Source organism: Chiroxiphia lanceolata, chromosome 12 (genome assembly GCF_009829145.1).
Source record: "Chiroxiphia lanceolata isolate bChiLan1 chromosome 12, bChiLan1.pri, whole genome shotgun sequence".
In the NCBI taxonomy this organism is placed as follows: Eukaryota; Metazoa; Chordata; class Aves; order Passeriformes; family Pipridae; genus Chiroxiphia; species Chiroxiphia lanceolata.
In genome coordinates, this window is record NC_045648.1 from 15,424,195 (window position 1) to 15,443,662 (window position 19,468).

Below are 19,468 nucleotides of genomic sequence, written 5' to 3' on the forward strand. Positions count from 1 at the left end.
TCATATACATGGCTTCTCCACCTTCTGCATCATCTGCAGCTTCTGCAGCAGCCCAGTTCTTGGACCCAGCAGTGGCTCAGAGGTGAGAGGTCCCTTTCTCTGAGCATGGCCCTTGTACACACTTCAGTACCACTCCCATGGGGCAAATACTGACAGTACAAGGCAGAAACATCTCAGCAGGGTTGTCAGCTCTTGGGGATGGTCATCCTAGGACACAAGAAGAGGAAAGGGTTTACCCAAAAGATTGGAATAAGAGAGCTGTGGCATGACACCAGCCCTCCAGAGGTCCACCCCACCTTCTTGTGCCCATCAGAAACAGGCTCTGAAAGTGAAGAGGGAGGAAGTCACTGCCAGAAACCCAGAGCAAAACAGGCTCCATGCCAAGTAAGCAGATGGGTGACAACCTTAGCTTCTCCTCAAAATGAGGAGCCACATGGCAGCGTGCCTTCCTTTTGCCCCCTGAGTCTGGCTCCCATGGGGCTGGTGGGAACACACTGGCGCTGTTTGCAGTGGATATGAGGTGTGTGATGTGCTGAGTAGCTCTGGTCCCAGAATTTATGTTCTCTTCTGGATTTTTTTCCAAAAATAATAAAATCTCCCACTGACAGCAGTTTTGCAAGCCAGGCCCCCCAGCTGGTGAGAAACTTGTGCAAAAGTCCATCCGGCTTCCTTAATATGTCCCCATTAGGATACTTGCCTGTTTCCCCAAAATCTTATGGACAGATAGTAATATATGACAGGTGAATGGCAGCTCCTACCAGGCTGGCCAAAAAATAGAAGATCCCAGGTGGGCTTTGTCTCTGTCACTGAAAACTGGGAAATAAACTCTCCAACCAGTTTGTTGGGTTAGGAAGCCAACATTCCTTTATTCCACACGCTGGGTGTATGGAGAATCCCTCCACCCAAAATGCACACCCAGCAACCGAAGAGACCAAGTTATAGCCATGAAACTAATACATACTCACTACATTCCTATTACATATTAATTACATTCTTGAATACATGCATGTATGATAATTATTTCTGTGAACTTATTTAGATATGAGCAGGGGTCTTTTGAGGGTCTTTGGTGGTCTTTGGGGAACATCCCATTCCCCAAATTTCCCTTTTATTGTTCCAGATCTTCTAAAGAGTATCTCAGATATGTGGTCAAGTCATGATGCACTTCTTTTACCATTCTTTGCTCTGGTACTCTGTTCTCAAAACTAAGACATATAAGACTAGTACATGTTAGTTAATTAATTAATTAATTATAAGACATAAGACTAGTGCATATTAATCACTGATATAGGTAAATAAGGGAGCATTATCTGGCACAAGACTATTAGTCACAGATGTAGGGGGTTAACACAAAGCCACATTAATCTCTGGTATTCGTACCAGGCACTATGTGGTAACCATGGCAAACACTCTTGTGCTAAAAGTTAAAAGAATTTTCCAACATCTTCCCCCGCTGCTGCGTGGAACCGTTTTTAAAGAAATGTGCCGCGTTCGGTAACGTCTCCGTTCAGCTTTCAGCGGGGGGACGTGGAGCGAGTTCCTGGGAGAAGGGCAAAGCTCCGACAGCGTTCATCCGTTGTCACCCCTTGTGAGGGGACAGCGGGGGTGTCGCGGTCACCCCGCTGGATGCGGGGGCCACCGCTGTCCCCGCGGCCACCCCCGGGCTGTGCGCCGGGCCTGGCGGGGCACGAACGGGGATGTTGACGACAAAAAAATTCAGTACAGCGACAGCAGAGTGGCGCAGCGGGAGCGTGCTGGGCCCATAACCCAGAGGTCGATGGATCGAAACCATCCTCTGCTAGTTTGTTTGTTTGTTTTTTTTTCTTTCTTCGGCCCCTTTTGGGGGCCCCGGAGCCGCCGCGGGGCAGGAGGCGGTGGCGCGGAGGGGGCGGCCGTGGCCGGTTAGCTCAGTTGGTTAGAGCGTGGTGCTAATAACGCCAAGGTCGCGGGTTCGATCCCCGTACGGGCCATCGTGGCTTTGTCAGTGTCTTGATCTCTTTTTTTCCCTCCCTTTTGTGCCAGTGACGGTGCAGGGAAACAGTCTGTAGGTCCTGGCGGAAGGTTCCCCGGCAGAGCTTGTAGTGTCCCCCCCTGCTTTCCCTACTCCTCCTTTTGCAGGTGTTCATTCCTATTCAAGGATAAACTTCACTGGATGTTCATGACAGGTGCACCAGCTCCAGCAGCCCTGCAGACAGCGACCTGCGACTGACCTCAGCTGTGCCATGGTTGGATTCAGGTGTGCAGCACCTCTGCGTGGTGGCTGTGGTGGGGCAGGTCAGACTCCGACCAGTGAGGGTTATTGTGACTGGATCTGACCACTGATCAGATTCAGCTGGGGTATAGGTGGAGCCCAGATGGGCAGGGAGGGCAGCAGAGTTAGTTCTCCTTGAAGGATGACAGCTGGGGACCCTCCCCTTGGGTCAGGACCAAGGTAACTCCATGAAGTTGTGAGTCCCCGACTTACCACAGGAGTGTTTGCACATTCTGTGTTACCCTTCTAAAATCCTGAGAATTCTGAAGTCACTTGGGTAGTACCAATTCCACATCACAAATCTATTCAAATGTTGATAGAGCTTTAATTGGTTTGATTGGCTTACCTGCTTTAACTGGCTTATAAAACAAATCTCGTTTGAATATAAAATTGTCTTGATTTTATAAGCCTCCAGGACAATGTTACAGCAAATGATACCCATTTAAACACTGAAGAGTTATTGAAAACCAGCTTTGCACAGAAAGTCACCAATTAGCGTGCAACACGTGCACCTGATTAAGCATCCTAATAGTGACAAATGTCCATGTCCCCAGCAGTGTATCCCCTGGAAGCACATACCCTCAGACTGGTAGATGGGCAGTTAGATGCTACACACCTCCTGTCATATCCTTATCTCTTAATTTTCCCACATTTATGGCTCCCTAAACCACCTTGATACCTTCTTTTCCCCACCTTTGGTTCCTCCCTCTAACCATCCCATAATAAGCCTTGTACAATCCCCAAATGCTCTTCCCTTGCATCCCATAATGTGTCCCTCACCTCTGGACAGTCACCCCCTCAGCACAAGAGGTGACCTGCAGAGTGGCCCCATTGGCCATCAGGGTGGGAGCCCCTCCTGGGCCCACCAACAGCCCCAGGAGCAGCCAGGACAGGGGATCCCTGGCACTGTGGAGACTCCCAGGGCTCTTCCACCTCTCATTGCCCCTCTCCTCCTCTTCACTCACAGAGATGAGCTTTTAGTCACATAACCTAAGGCTGTCTCATGGCACGGGGGGGTGGGGGGGTCCCTGCAGCCCTGGCTGACCCCACAACCCGTCATCCCACCCCAGATCCTGCCCTGTCCCTTCTGGAGTGCCCCTTGCACCAACCTCAGGGGACACACAACCCCCAGAACCCTGATCTGAGGTGCCATGGGGGACCCCACGGTGCTGCACCCCAGCCAGTGCAGCCCCACAGCAGCATCTTCAGCCCTGCAGGGCCTGGAGGGAACAAGGCTGAGGCTATGAGGGGTCAGAAATGGGCTTGGGGGTCAGGGACATGGCTCTAAGAGTGGGTGCCAGGGATGCAGTTGGAACTCAGGCATGGGATGCAGCTCTGGGGTGTCAGGATGGACTGCCCCTGAGCATGAAGGTAATCCTTGACTATCAACCTCCTTTCTTGAGTGCCACTTCCTTCCAGGGTTTGATCCCATGGGACTGTATCAAGCAAATCCCACAGAGGCCAAGCTCTGCTCTCCTGAAGGCCAGCACTGGGATCATTCATGCCTGGCCACCTCCCCTCATGGTCCCTGCCCCCACAGCTGCCTGGAGATGCTCTGGAATGATGAATGGGAACACCTGAGCTCTAACAAACCATTTACTTGTTTCAGGTACTTCTCTTGCCTCCCTTATCTGGCACAACCTCCCCTTTTGACCTGGCTCATGAGGCAAAGGGGGCTGTAACACTTTATAATCACACCAGCACTGAGAGGACTGAACGTGGGATTACACCATGGGAAAGGTCCACCTGATTTCAGATATAGTGCTAAAACCCTGTAAACAGGTACAGGAGGGGAACAGAGCAAGAACAAATGCAAGAACACTTCCTAACAGACTGTGTGGCCAAAGAAGTTTTGGAAATAAAAACCAACAGTCCTGTATTACAAATCATGTTTATTGGTTAATACACACAACACAAGCAGCTTCAACAAACATAGTTTATATACATTGTCAAGTATTAAAATCCATCTAGTTCCAAGGCCTTATTTAGGTACTGTTGCCTCCCCCAGTGTTCTTCCCAGAGGCTCCTGCCTTCTGCATCCGGCTCGCACTGGGCTGTCGGGGCATCCTCTGGGCAGATCCTTCCCTGCTGCTCCTTTCTGCCAGAACCTGGGTCCCACTGATGGCAGAGCTGGTTTTATTTCTCCCTGAATAAACAAACACATCCATTAATTTTCACATCCCAACCCAAGCATCAGGCACACAGCAGCTAAGGGCAAGCTTTCCTTCAGGAACCATGCAAGAGGCAAAATCCTGTTAAATCCTGCAACCATGTTCAGCATCCAGCACAGGAAGCGGATTGGTGAATTCAGCCCAACAGGGATCAGCACCACAAAACCCAAACATGTTGCAGCAGGAGCATTTTTCCTTTTCATCAGGTTTAATCTACAAAGTAACCAGCCACTTGGTTCCACTCATTCCACGTGGGAACAGCAGCATGGCAAACAGCACTGCTGGGATACCAAGAGCTTCCAACACCTCCAGCTCGGATAAGTGAATGGATGTGTCAGGGCACACCACTGTCTGAGGCTGTCACCACACCATCAGATCACAAACACTTCTCCCCATGTCACTTCTGTCAATCCATGAGCAGGTCTGGATTTCCTATCATTTTCTGGGATTTCCAGGAGCTCAGACTCCTGCCTAGGACTTAGAGATGTTCTTACTGAGTTCAGAAGATGAGAGTTTGCCTCCTGTGGGCACAACTGACCATCTCCAGAGGGCAAAGTGAGAGCAAGGAGCAGCAGTGGGTACACAGGTGGGAGCTGAGGAGGCAAGGGGCACGTGGCTCACAGTGCTGGATCCAGCAGAGGAGAAAGCAACAGACTCTGTGAGCAGACACAGATGTCCAGAGGGGATAAAGGGAGGGACATTGACTTTCCCTGCACTGAAGAAAACTGCTTCAGGTGAGAAGTAGGACTTGCATTAGGAAAGAGAATAAAAGGAATGCAATGTGAAGGGTCACAGCTTCTAAAGACAGCAACCTCCATGAAGCATCATAAAACTTCATAATAGCACGGAGGAAATAAAACAGGAATACACTGAGCTGTAGTTACATGCATGCAATTAAAATGAAGAGTGATATCTTGGCAATAGTTATCAGAGCAACTTCCACAACACCAACAGCTGCTCCACACTCTCTGGAGTCTCCAAGGGCACAGTTTGGAAATCATCATCTTGGATCACTTGTGCTATGCACAGTGCACACAGTTACTTACCAAACCATCCTGTCTCCTTGGAGCAGCTGTCTGGGAACAGGACTCACATCAATACCACCAGTTAATACCCTGCTGTACCAGAAAGACAACCTATGAACTTCCAAATAAGAGTATGTGGCCACTACATGTCTGTAAAATCTGGATGGTAAAAAAAAAAAAAAATCCATTCACTTATCCCAGCCAAGTCAGGTGCTCTTAAAAAACTCTCTTAGGGTAAAGCACAGTAGTGACGTGCCAGCAGTCACCATCCCAAGCCAGCCAACCAGCCTTGCCAGCTGCCTTGTAGCTCAGGCATTTTTAAGCAGCTTCACTAGTGCAAGTGTTGACCATGAAAACAAACACATTGCCAAAGGCAATAGGTGATCTCAGAGTATTTGAGAGAAAAAGTGGCAGGAATAAAAAAGCATTATTCACCATGATGCTTTTAGCAATCCAGGACAGCTCTTCAGGTGATTGCCCTCCCCTTTGTCACATGCATCTGTCTGGTGAGAGGGCAGGGCCTGAACCCTCATCCATGTAGGACAACTCCAGCCATGTGCACACACACACAGGGGTACCATTAGAACACTACTGGAGTCAGGCCCTGGATGTTCTGACTCAGCTGAAACTACCTGGGCAGAAAGAGTCACTTGATTGAAGAGGAGCTGCATTCAAAAGTACAAGCCCTCCATCCCCTTAGCCTTGAGATCACAGGGAAACAAACCAGTTAAACAGCATAAAAACTCAGTATATTTTTGGAAGTACCCTGTGTTGACCCGTGAACCAGCTCCTGAAGTGTGCAAGGACAGGAATGGTTTGTGCTTCCCTCAGTTACACTATCAGAGATAACAGATTCAGTTACAGGAAGCACAAAAGCAGCTCAACAACCGCAAACTAACTCGAGCACTACAGAGGAACAAAAGGATTCCACGGGTATTTTCCTTGGGGACACAAGAGGTCCTTATCTTGAATGTGTCTGGCTGTCACAGAACAACTGCAGCCCAGACAGCTATGGATGCAAGAGACAAGAGGGACTAATCAAACACCTGCCTCCCCAGCGGTGACTCCAGAAACAGCAGCTCTGCGTTTATCTTCTCGAGAGCCAGACACAGTTTGGAAGAATAGGATGTGCACACAAGCAGTCTTAAGTACCAGAGAGAGAAAAAAGTACTGCCTTGTGTCAAGCAGGAGGCAAGAGAAGATCAATCAGCTTTAGGAAAGGAACCCCAAACCCAAATATGATTTGAGAAGTAGAAATCTAAAGCTCCACGCTTTCAGTCTCCTCTCTACTCAACCTACTGCTTTCCTCAAGGGATCCTTTCCTGCCTCTGAGCAGTAACAGGGACTACAAATCTTCCTCTCAGTGGTAAATAAATAAATAAATGTCTTATTGGTACCTTTACTTGTAGCACAGTCAGTGATACCAGGGTTGCAGCACTCTCAAGATATCTCCTGCAGTGCATATTGATATATTGGCACTGACTATGGCCTAGAGCCACCCCGAGAGTACTTCTAAATTCACCAAAATTTTGCTCCTGTTTCTGTCTTGCATTAAGTCTTATATCAGGCATAGGAAACCAGCTGGCTTTTCTAGACTAAGAAAGATTCAGTTTTAGGTGGGAATAGAAAAAAAACAAACCCTGTACAAGCACAAGGTGTTACCTGGAGGGCCACACAAACACCTTCTGGTCAGTCACTGGAAATGAGGACAGGGACAGGACTCACTTCAAACCTCATCACCTCCCACCCATGGAACAATCCCAGGCACAGCCAGACTTCACTCCCCAAGCACCCCCAGTATGTGACCATGGCTCACTACAGTCAATCCATTGCCAAACTGCCAGGTTTGCCCCCAGATTCCTGCTCACATCCCTACACAAACCCCACACCTCTTCTGCAACACAGCCTGGGAGATTCTCAGGTCCTCAAAACTGCTGCCACATCCTCAACAGCTAATACACACCCTGGGCTCTCTCCAGAGCCAAAACATCACCCCAAATCATTCACCTCTCCTGCTCTCTTGAGGGAGGGCTCCCTTCCAGGCTGCTCAGCAGAGCCACAGGAGCTCCTCTCCCATCACTGATCATTATGAAATGCACTGGCCTTTTCCCTACAAATCCTCACAAGTCCCTGGTTGCTCCTTATTTTAGTAGTTTTCACCATCACACTTGGGATATCTCATTTCCTTCCCTTCTCCTGTCCACAGATTACAGAAAGAGAAGATGGTCCCTCATTTTTTTCAGAGAACTCTATTGAGTCTATATTTATAAGATTTTTTGAGTGTTTCTTTGATAGGGTGAGGGGGGAAGAATGAGTTGTCACTCAATGAGTTATCAATCAAACTCACATCTCATTACTTTGCCACAAAGCCACACATGACAAGTCTGGCATTTACTGTATTCTTCTAAATCCCTTTCCTTTCTGTCAGTTCTCGCCTCACTGAGCATGAAAAAGAAAAAGAAAAAAAAACCCAACCTTGAAAAGCAGCCTGAAAAGACATTCTGAAAAAATTAACTCAATGCCCAGCAGAGAGGAAAACTCAGAGCATCAGGTAAACCTGCAAACCTTCCATGGGGGAAGTGTGACAGGAGAGAGACCTACATGGCCATCTATTCTATTGGAGCCTCATCAGGTTTTGATTCCAGCCTAGATTTTTTGTAAGTTGTTCCTAGGATAAGGAGGAAGAAATAAAAGCTGTTTGTGTGCTGTTTCTGCTGAAGTAGAAAAGACTATTTCACTACCCATCCACCTGTGTTTTGAGAGTATCAAAATTTGTTATAACCCTCTGGGAGAAGAAAGGTGCAGGAACTTTTAACCAAGGGAATTTTGATCATCCAAGAAAGCACAGTACAGCTGAGAATTTTTTTTATCAGTTCTAAAATAACTGACATCATATGATGATTTCTGTACCACAAGATGACAAAGGTCTATAAATCAAAGGTATTCAGTTGCTGATGGACTAACGAAATGCCTACAACACAAAAGCATTATTTCAAAAAGTGCATTTTGGAATGTGAGCCTGGGGGAAGGGAGAGGGACAGCAACAACTCCACACCAAGAATGCTCTGAGCATAAAACTTGCCCTGTGTATTTACCATGTCCATCATTTCACAAAACAAGAATAAAGACCTCTAATTCAAAAGGCTTAAACTCTACTGTTTATGGGAGGAAAAGCTGGAGCGAGTGAGAGTTGCAGGATAAGATCCAGAAAGCAACCTAAATGCTCCTTAGGAAATGCAGGAAATCCACTCACTGGAGTGGTCTTGTCAGAGTACTGGAAAAAACCTGAGTATGAGTGAAGCAACTAAGTAAGAAACCATGATTAGGACTCTGTTAGTCCTTTGATTAATGCTACAAGTCGCTGATGGATCATTCTAGAGAATTTTTTTCAGGGAAGACATACAGACCATCAAGTGCTCGAGGACATTTCCAGGTGCATGGCATGGCTGAGAACACTTCTCTATCACTCAGATCCCATGGATATATTTAATCTGTAATTAAAGCATAACAGCCAGTATAGCCAACAGAAAAATTCACTGGGTGATGTATAAAACCCAGATTAAATAAATTTAAGGAAAATCCTCAGCAGCTCCAAGGGGATTCCCTCCGCTGTATCAGAGATCTACAGAGCATTATCCTTGTCAGCATTATCCTTATCTCCTTAATACAGGAGTCTACACTACAAATCCCACACCAAGCCCCTGAGATAACTCAAGATTGAGTGTAAGAGGAATGCAGAGCAGCTGGCATGGCCAGCCAGCAGCACCCAAAGGCTATGGTAGCTACTGTGGGCCCACACAGCAAAGGTCACCATCCCAAAAGGCTCATCACAGCTAAAGACAAACAGCACAAAGTGAAAGAAGTGAGAAAAAGGGATGAACAGGGAAGGATAAAAAACACAAGGATTGCGAGAAGAACACTCAGGAAGGACAAAGTCGGCAACAAGCTGTGTAGTAGACAGAGGGATATTTAGGAAATAATCAAACAGCAACACTTACAATTCTGAGACCTTGACTGTATCTAAGCACTTACACAGGAAGAAAGCAGTTACAAATGCATGGACCTGGATAACTGCAGCCCATTGTCTGCCTTCTGACAGGGGAAGAAGCAGAGACAGAGCAGAGGGGCAGAGCTGAAGGGCATGAAGCAGCTCAGCAAGGGCAGGACAGGTGTTGTTCCAGAGCACAGAGCTCTGGCTGTAACCACAGACACAAGTCCCACCAATGCAGAAGAGGCATCTCTCACCTCCACATGCCTGGTCCTGCATGGAAGCTGCACCATCCTCTTCTTAAATGGAAGCAGCACCTTCCAACAGGAGATGGCAAAGCCAACAGCAGACAGAGCTTTGGTTCCCCTTCCCCTGCAACAGCTCCCAAAGGGAAAGGAGGCAAGGCAAACTGTTCTGCTCCTGCAGAACAGATCCAGCACAGAGGACACCCCAAGACACCCTATTAACACTTACCCAGCTCCTGAAGGATGGACTTAGACTGTGCCCAGAACTAGAAAGCTCAGTGAATGAGGAGTGATTCTTTTTTGAATTGAGGGACGGCATATTTAGATCAGATACCGGGAAGAAATGTCAATTTTAAAGGAATACTAGCTGGACACACTAGGACTGCAATCTGATTCAGACCAGGAGATGCTCTGCAAACAATGCAGAATGAGCATCCTAGATTGGTACAGACACAACCAAATTAAGCTCCCAAGACAGATACTAATTCCTGCAAATTCAGCCTCCCTAAGGTGCCTGTAGCACATCCAGGTGGTAGGAGGGAATGGTTAAGGGCACATCAACTCTACCTTAGGGCTTTTGGCTTTTCCTCTTGAGAAATTTAATGCTGATTAACAAACAAGTGGCCATCTGACTGTTACAAACCTGTGCCAGCCTACTAGTGGCTAAAATTAGCTCATGGTAGTGGCTCAATGCTAGAAAAAAACCCCCTCATTTGTCCAGAACGTACCACCCAAACAGGACACATGAGAGAGCAGGAGATGCTCCACATTATAGACAGATAGGGACAAAAACCTTACCAATGTGCCTTCACAGTTTGAGCAGCCTGTAACAGCTGGACCACCAACAGTGGAGAAGAGAGAGCAAAATTTAACAGCATCTTTTTTTTAAAATCTGTGCTCTTTCGGGATGTTTCCTCTCAACATGGTACTGGAATAGCACACTACTTCTTATTTAAAAAAACACAAGTGCTGTACCTCTCCCACTTTGCTCAGAAAAAGTAACCAGATAGGTGTCTTCCCCTGGCCCTGTGCATATTTAGAGTTACTTCTCAGTCACATGTGAGGCTGTTCTTGTCACCATAACCACGTTCCCTGCAGGGAATTCTTCACCAAGAGCATCTCCTCTGAAAGGGAAACCTGTTCATGGTGAAGTCCATGGAGTGCTGGACACTTTATCCACACACTCCAACTTCCATTTGGGCTTCTGCAGACTTCCCAAGTCTCTGTGCAGCCACCCTCAGCTGCTCAAGGAGGGGATTCCCACCCACTTACCATGTGGGAATCCAGACTGGAGCAGCAGGCTCTGTTGTGAAGGTGCCAGATTAAGGCATAATCCCTTTATCCCAAAACTGACTGCTTATCAAACAAATCCTGCTTCACAATTTCACTTTCTACAGGGCTTGGCAAGCACAGCTAAGAGAATAAATACATCCAACCACCAAGGTAGCCTCAGGAGTGAGACCAGACTAAGTGGTACCACACTATCACAACAGGGAAACCTCACTCTCCCCCATCTATGCTCACCAAGCTTTTCTTTCTTGCCCTATTCTCTGAGTTCCCAACACAGTCCCTGCTGACCATTACTCTTTAAAGTTTTGACCCAAAATTCAGAGTGGGTCAACACAAACCCAGGAGGCACAACAGAGTTTTCACCCTGAAACAGAGAGAAGATGGGAAAATGGGACATAATACAATTAGACTTGACTTCATCATCTTCTAGGCCCTTGATGGGATCACTGCCCATTTCTGATACCTTTTTAAACACAAGAAAAATGAGCCTTTTCACCGTGAATTCAGGCTTAGTGACAGCAGACTTACTTTAGTTACCTCTTTTTAAACATTTTGGACAGAATCCACAGACGTGGTGAGCTACCAGCCAACAGTCACTTGAGGGAGTAAATACAATTTTTATTTGAGCTGGTTTGGTATAAAAAAAAAATTATATATATATATGGCACAAGTTCAGGGCTATGTTTGCTGCTGTCCACAGAAATCAGAGCAGTAAGGAAAGACAAACAGTCAAAAGCAGTTCCTATTTTAGCTGACAATTCCCCACAGCCTCCCACTTCATTTTCCCACCAAAATACCATCTGTAGAGGACAGAAACCACTGGATGAGTGTTAGGAGGGGACAGAGCAAAGGAAGCATCCCTCCTTTTCCAGGGATTCCTCATGGACCAGAAACTTTACCCTTTTTCTTCGAGTTATATACGAGCAGAGCAGCACTATGTAATACTGTGGATTAAGGGGTTCTCTCTGTTGGCGAGCAGAGCCAGGAAGCTACAAAACCCCGAGTGCTGCAGCAACCTCCCCCTAGCCCCCCCAAAAAACGATAAGAATGAGGACAAAAGGGGGGCGGCTCGGCCGGGTCTGCTCTCACACGGAGCGGGCCCCCCGGGCCGGGTCTGCTCTCACACGGAGCGAGCCCCGCGGGGCCCGGCCGAGCCGCCCCCCGGACCGGCCCGCGGGCCCCTCCCCGCGGCGAGGCGGGCGCGGGGCGGGGGGAGCCCGCGGGGCCGCGGCGGGCGCAGCGCGGGGCCGGGGGGCGGCGGGGCCCGGCCGGGCCCGGGGAGGTGCCCGGAAGGGTCCCCAGGGACTCCGCGTCCGGTGCCACCGCCCGCCCGCCCCGCCCCGCCCCGGCCCGGCGCGTACCTCGGGTGTCCGCGGGGGAGCGGCGCTGTGGCGGCGGGGCCGCCCTCGGGCCCCGGCGGCAGCCGCTGCCCGGCGCACATCGACTTCAGCACCTGGAACACGGCGAGCGGCGCCACGTTCATGCGCAGCAGGTCCAGCAGCACCCTGAAGGGGGGACGCCCGTCAGGCGGGGAGCGCGGCGGCACCCGCGAGCTGCCGCGGGGCCGCGCCGCCTCCCCCCCCCCTCGCTCACCGGAACACCTCCGGGTCCAGCCCGCTGCCCGCCGCCTGCGCCAGCTCGAACAGCTCCGCCTCCTCCGCGCTGAGAAGCTGCTTGCGCCGCAGCCGCGCCTCCGACACCGCCATGGCCGCCATGGCCGCCACCGCCACCTCCGACGCGACGGAAACACGCCCCTCACGGCACGGACACGCCCCCCGGCACGGACACGCCTCCACTGCAAGGACACGCCCATCACGGCACGGACGCACCGCCCACTGCACGGACACGCCCCTCACTGCACGGACACGCCCCTCACTGCACGGACACGCCCCCTCACTGAACGCCGTGCCCCCCCGCCAGCTCGGGCCCCCTCACGGCCAGACCACGCCCCTCGCTTCATGGCCCCGCCCCCTCATGGCCCCGCCCCGCCCTCTCACGGCCCTGCTGTTCCCGGCGCTGCCGGCAGGCGGCAGCCGCGCTCCAGCCCCCGCAACAGGGCAGCGCCTCCACCCCGGCCCTGCCGAGCGTCCGTCTGTTCCCGCCGGTTTCTGTCTGTCCCCGCTAGTGTCTGTCTGTCCCTGCTGTTGTCTGTTTGTCCCCGCCGGTGTCTGTGTCTGTCCTTGCCGGTGTCTGTGTCTGTCCCTGCCGGTGTCTGTGTCTGTCCCCGCCGGTGTCTGTCTGTCCCTGCCGTGTCTGTTTGTCCCTGCCGTGTCTGTGTGTCCCTGCCGGTGTCTGTCTGTCCCCGCCGGTGTCTCCAGGGCGGGGCCAGCGAGGGGCGCTGGGAGCGCTCCGGGCGGTGCCGCGGGTCAGGGTGCGGAGGAGCCGCGGGACCCGCGGAGCCACAAACGGATCATCGCTCCCAGCCGCCCCCAAGCCCCGAGAGCATCTGGCGTGGCGTGGGGAAGAAAATTGAAAATTTGGGCCTTGAGTCGCAGCGAGACGAGAAGCCGGCAAACTGAGATTGAAATTCCTCTATCTAAATGGAAATGAGCTGTTGCCATCGGGGGGGGGAGAGATGGGCTGTCCCCGCTCCTCCCGTCCCAGCACACCCAGACCAGCTGCGCTGCCGGAGGGAGAGCAGAGCAGGGGAGTCACTGTGTCCCCCCGGTACCGCCAGGAGAGACCCCGGCCCACCCCTACACCAGGAGAGAGACTCTCCCACTCCACACCCCGAGCAACCCGCTAGTGTCAAAATCATCTCCTGCCACAGGTGACCAGACCATGTGTCCCGACAGGCCCCGCTGACAAGCAGATTTACTGCAGCTGCCGAGACGGGAATGAGGCGGATGATGATGATGAAGAAGGATCCTGCTGCTCGTGGCCGCGAGTGGGACCAGCCCAGCAGGGACAGAGATGGTGGCGTTTCCAGCTGCCAGCACGAATTACCCGGCTGTCTGAGAGGCTGACAGTACCGGAGACACAGAGCCTGAGGTTGTCCCGAAGTTTGGACCCTCGGCCGAGTGGGGCAGTGCAGGGTCTGTGAAGCAGAGGGGACTGAGGAACATCTCAGTGCTTGCTCTCTTGCCAGCTCTGGTATATAATGTACCTATTCCTTTGGGACAGGCTGGAAGTCAAGTGCAAGGGCAAGAGCGCTCATCTTGTGGGTGATGCGGTCTCCAAACCTCCCTGGTCCCACCTGGACCACTTCCCCCAGCCTGTGGCACCTGAGAGCTCAGCTACAAGTCACAGCAGAAGAGGACAAGGTGCTTTTTAGCTCAGCCCTTTTCTGGAAAAAAAGAAAAAAAAACAGGAACCACCTTCCCTACAACAAACAGAAGTTTCAACTTGTACCTCCCTCCTTCCCAGCCCCAGCCTGTTCCAGCTGGCAGCTCTCCCCGCGTGCTGTGGTCACCAGCATCACAAACAGGGCTGCAGACCTTTCCAGGGCAAGGGATGGAAGACCCTGCCCCTCCTGTGCCTCCTTCACAGGCCTCTGTAGCCATGGCTGTGGGGCACACCTTCCCCACATTTCTTGGTGTAAGCCTGGATGGGCACAGACTGCAACCTTGACAACCTTCTCCTCTGAACTTCAAGGTTCCTTTTGAAGCATTTCTGGGGGCTCTGATCTCCCAGTTTCCCCCTTTTGCTCTCCCAATCCAACAGGTCAATAGAGGAAGTCCTTTGGAACCCATAAACATCCCCTGAAAATACCTCACTTACTGGAGCTGCAGTTTGGTGGCACCTGGGACTCTGGCCTAAATGATATTGGGCAGGACACTGGGTCTTGCTGCTTGCCAGAGACACCCTCCATTACCTCTGGCAGGACTTTAACACCCAGTCACTGCTCAGTCCACAGTTTCCAGAGCAGGATGAGCCAGGACAGCGCGGGATGGTGATGCCAGGCTGCATCTCAGCCCTTGCAGGACACAGTTATGAGAAGAGCTGAGCAGATGGGGGCAGGGGAGGTTCTGACATCCTGCATGTGCAGAAGGAAAAGGGAATTAGGTGCAGCACAGAGCCTGCAATCTTTAACATGAATTAGCAGCTAGAGCTGGGGGTTGCTCAGATGCTGCTCTCGTGGAGGCAAAGAGATGAAGGAGCCTTCCCTGTGAATCAGGACACGCTGTGCACAGTCAGAGAGAGCACACTAAAGCCAGGCGTGCTGTGGCTGTGCAGAGGAAGCCCTGGGTGTGAGCAGTAAATCAGGGCCTGCTGGGCCTGTGCAGAGGCTGCAACGCAGGGGCAGTAAATCACAGTGTGCTGTGGATGTGCAGAAGGCATTGGGAACAGGGAGACAGGACGTGAGCAGCGAGCCCCTTGGTCCCACAGAGGCACAGGTTGGAGCTTGCCATTGAATGGAGAAAAATTCAGCGTGCATGTGTTTATGGTGGGAATTAAGAGGAAGATTTACAACGTGTGGGTCATCCAGCTGAGCAAGATGGGAAAGGCAGAGAATGCCTGAGCACAGCCACTGGCTGAGGACACACTGGGAATGCAGGAGGGGCTGCATGAGATCAGGGAGAAAAGGAGCAATGTCCTTTCCCCCTGAAGGAAGGGCCAGCTTTAGGATAACGTGGATAGGGCTCAAATTGCAAACAAATGCAGCAAATGTGCCTCTCACAGCCAGAGAATGGAAAAGAGGGATTCAAACATATCTAGACTTTCATATTTTTCTGAGGTTTTTCTGAAGGAAACCCAGATTCCAGGTAAAAAAAAAGCAAATGGAGAGAGATTTTATCACAGACACATTGTCTCAGGATAATGTAACAATTTTTTTTTTGATGATTAACTTGGACAAGGGGATGCAGAGCATTCTAGTGCAAGGTGTCCCTGCCTATGACAGGAGCTGGAATGAGGTGCCTTCCAACCCAAACCATTCTATGAATCTGTGCGTTTATGATGATTTAGCCTGGTTAGGTTGGCACCCAGTATGAACCACTTACCAGTGCTGGAAGTCATGGCTGTGGATATAGCAAGAGGAGGAACCAGCTAACCAAGCAAATGATGGGCTGTATTAGAGGGGTGTCTCTGAGCAGAGAAATGTTCCCCACTCCAGTCTTGGGATGACCCCACCAATGGCAACAGCGAGAAGTGCAGGGTTGGGAGCGTGGAATCATCATGCCTGGGATGTGTTTTGGGGGAGGGACACAAACAGATCAGTAGCAAGGTACTGGGGTGGTCTCACCTGGAAGATCATAGAATCCTAGAAGTTTTGGATTGGAAGGGACCTTTAAAAGTCATCTAGTCCAACCTCCTGCCGTGGGTGGGGACACATTCAACTAGATCATATTGCTCCAAGCCCTGTCCAATCTGGTCTTGAATGAGTCCAAAAATGCTGCCTCCACCACCTCTCTGAGCAACCTGTGTCAGGATTTCAGCACCCTCATTGTAAAATACTTCTTATATCTAATCTAAAATTGATGTTCCTTCAGTTTAAAACCATTACCCCTTGTCTTATGTGCCTGAGCATGCTGCTTTGGAGACAGCCTCCAAAACTTTGCAAGGAAAAAGAGAGAACTGCTCACTAGTGTAGACTGAAAATTAGGTGGAGGCATCCAAGAACAGCTGTCTTGGGACAATTTTCAGACAGGACACCTGGAGCAAGTGAGTGGTTTGAGAGGATGCTGGGAATGGTACTGAAGGGACTGAGCAAGGGTGGTTTCCAAGTCAGGAGCTGAAACTTACCCCTTGGGTCAAACTTGTTGGTCTTCAGGAGATTTGAAAGAACACGTTCAGTTGGGCCATGTGTGTGCCATGTGAACCGTCTGTGCTATGTATGTGCTTCCCTGCACATTCCACTGCAGCCTGCAGGGATCAGGAACAACTTTCTCTCCCTTGTTCTAAACTCCGGCAGCTCTCTTGGGTTATTTGACCCTCCTGCAGATTGCTGTGGTTGAAGGCAGAACACAGGGCACTGTGTTCTCAGGGATACTCAAGAAACTTAAGCATCCCTGCTAGGGCTGGGGTTTTGAACTAATTACTAGGCTTGGGTTTCAGGGAACTTCTCCAGGCCAGAGGGGCAGGAATGGGGTGTGGATGACAGAGCACACCCTAAACACATCTGAAAGTTTAACCCAGTCCCACAAAGATCAGTTGCTGGTGATTCTCTCCAGCCTCTGAGGTGCTCAGCAGCATTGATGGCTTGTCCTGGTACAGATGATTTCAGGCTTGACACTAACCAGAGCACTTCATTTCCAGCAGATGGGAGACATTAGGGACAGAGTTCAGCAAACGCAGCCCAGGTTCCCAGCAGGGCAAGCTCCAATTCTGCCCTCAGTCAGTACTTTATCCTTCTTGGTTGCCTCCATCCTGCAAGACTGTATGTTTTCATAGAAGCACAGAATAGTTTGGGTTGGAAGGGAACTTAAAGCTCATTTCATTCCACCCCCCTGCCATAGGCAGGGACACCTTCCACTATCCCAGGTTGCTCCAAACCCCATCCAACCTGGCCTTGAACACTTCTAGGGATGTGCAGCCACAGCTTCTCTGACCATCCTGGGCCAGGGCCTCACCACCCTCACAGGAAAGAATTTCTCCCCAATATCCCACCTAACTCTGCCCTCCAACAGTGGGAAGCCACTCCCACTTGTCCTGTCCCTCCAGGCCCTTGTCCAAAGTCGCTCTCCAGCTCTCTTGGGAGCCCCTGTAGGCACTGCAAGAGGCTCTAAGGTCTCTATGGAGCCTTCTCCTCTCCAGGCTGAACAGCCACAACTCTTTCAACCTATCTTCATAGGATACAGACCTCTCAGCATGATTTTGGTCAGGGAAGTCCAAGGGTAAGCACAGCTCCAAGCTGGCCCACACCCAGTCAGAGCAGCATGAGCCAGCTCAGCCCTGACACTGCGTGTTCCCAGCAGTGCTAATCCAATTAGAAAACAAACTTCCTTTCTTCATTACCGGGGCCTGTAGTATGTTAAACCAGCTCGCTGATTATAGAGAGCTTAGTGAGAGACTAGAGATCAGGCAATGAATGACAGGGCTGTTTCACTTGCTGGGAGGAGGGACAGAGAACAGAGGCAGCTGGGAGGACATGGGGCATTGCTGGGACAAGGGGATTGGGAATTGCTACAAACAAAGGCCTTTGGTCAATCTTCGTGTTCCCAACAGGGTTAACCTCAAAGCCACATCAGATTGCTCAGGCCCTTGTCCCTCTTGGGGATTAGCATCCTCATGAATGGAGATCCCTGTCACCTCTCTAGCCCTGTTGGATGGCTGCCCTCACCCACCCCGCTCCCACACGACACTCACTTCAGTCACAGGATGGTAAAGGCAGCACTAAAATACCCTTATAAGAGAGATTAAATTCAAATTTTCTGGGGAGCTGCTGTTCAGCTCCCATCGTCAAGGGTGCGATGCACCACCCAGACTTGGAGTCATCTATTTTTGGTGGCCAGGACAAAGGAAGGGGTTATTTACCTTTATTTGGCATTGGTGAGGCCACACCTGGATACTCTGTCCAGTTTTGGACCCCAAGTACATGGAGAGAGTCCTGGTGAGGATAGTCAAGGCCAGAGAACATATTGTACAAGGAAATGCTTGAGGAGTTTCACTTCTTTAGCCTGGAGAAGAGAGGGCTGAGGAGGGATGCAATTCCCACAGTGAAGATCGAGAGCTGCTTTGCTGAAGCACTTGGACACACAGCCCAGATTGCAGAGCAGTTCTGGGGTCCATGACTGCTCTGGGGAGCTGCTGCAATGCACACAGTCTCACTCCTCTCATTCCTGTGCCTGGCACAGATACTCCCGGAATGGAGCCAAGCTGCCGGGGCAGGACTTTACTGTAAGGCTGTGAGCTCACTAATAGAGCCAGCACTGGCTGCCAGGCAGTTTGCTCCCTGCCACAGCTCCTCGAGGAAAAAGCCCCCCTCCACATGGAGAGGCTCTCCTGTGCCTCCATTGCCCAGCTGCACGGACATGAGAAGCCTCTGCTTATCCAGCCACAGAGAAGGCAGAGGATCCTCTGGGATGAGCTCCTCGCTGGAGCCATCACATCACAGCGGGGCTGCTAAAGGACACTCAAAACCTTTTAAGTGCAGCAAGGGCATCCAAGAGCATCTCTGAAGATTTCTGCATCTCCAGCCCTTCCTGCAGGCTCTGGGAGAAAAAAACCCTCCTGCTGGAGTCACCTCTGTCCCTGCTGGACAAAATGCCTCCCTGGGATGATGGAGAGAGGCAGCCAGGGCTGCCAGCAGCCAAGTGGGCTGTAAGGAGACACCGGGCGCCCGACCAGCTCGATCCGCTGCCTTTTAAGGAGTGGTAGAGGCTGAGGCATCCTGGAACAAGCCACCACAGCTCTGCAGGCTCTCAACCGCGGGGTGCACTCACAGACCACACTGGCCATGCCCGATGGTCTCCACAGCAGCTCCAAACTGTGAAGGGCAAGCCAGGACAGCCATCCCCCAGCTACAAATCGAGCCTGGAATATCCCAGAGCCCTGGATTGTCAAGCGGGATTCCTGCTGTGGCTGCAGTGCCCACCCACACAAGGTCCCTGTGGTCT

General features: G+C 51.0%; 1 protein-coding gene and 2 non-coding genes across 6 annotated transcripts; 2 read left to right on the plus strand and 1 right to left on the minus strand.

The window, feature by feature from the left end:
- Nucleotides 1–1,729: 1,729 nt before the first annotated feature.
- On the plus strand, nt 1,730–1,801 carry TRNAM-CAU. Its single transcript has one exon. It is a non-coding gene; the product is annotated as a tRNA-Met (tRNA).
- A 95-nt stretch (nt 1,802–1,896) lies between these two features.
- TRNAI-AAU lies at nt 1,897–1,970 on the plus strand. The gene has a single exon. It is a non-coding gene; the product is annotated as a tRNA-Ile (tRNA).
- Nucleotides 1,971–4,123: 2,153 nt separating this feature from the next.
- LOC116792714 (mitotic-spindle organizing protein 2B-like) lies at nt 4,124–12,739 on the minus strand. 4 transcript variants are annotated; one of them, XM_032699909.1, is made up of 4 exons: nt 12,564–12,739; nt 12,332–12,475; nt 5,469–5,540; nt 4,127–4,397 (listed from the first exon to the last, which is right to left on the minus strand). In XM_032699909.1, the coding sequence occupies exons 1-4, from the start codon at nt 12,683–12,685 to the stop codon at nt 4,388–4,390; spliced, it is 348 nt and encodes a 115-aa protein (XP_032555800.1). In that variant the 5' UTR covers nt 12,686–12,739; the 3' UTR covers nt 4,127–4,387. The 4 variants fall into 4 exon arrangements, 3 of the variants coding, with proteins under 3 accessions (XP_032555801.1, XP_032555800.1, XP_032555802.1); XM_032699911.1 differs by lacking the exon at nt 5,469–5,540 and adding an exon at nt 11,969–11,976 and having other exon boundaries at nt 12,564–12,738; XM_032699910.1 differs by lacking the exon at nt 5,469–5,540 and having other exon boundaries at nt 4,124–4,397.
- Between the last annotated feature and the right edge of the window lie 6,729 nt (nt 12,740–19,468).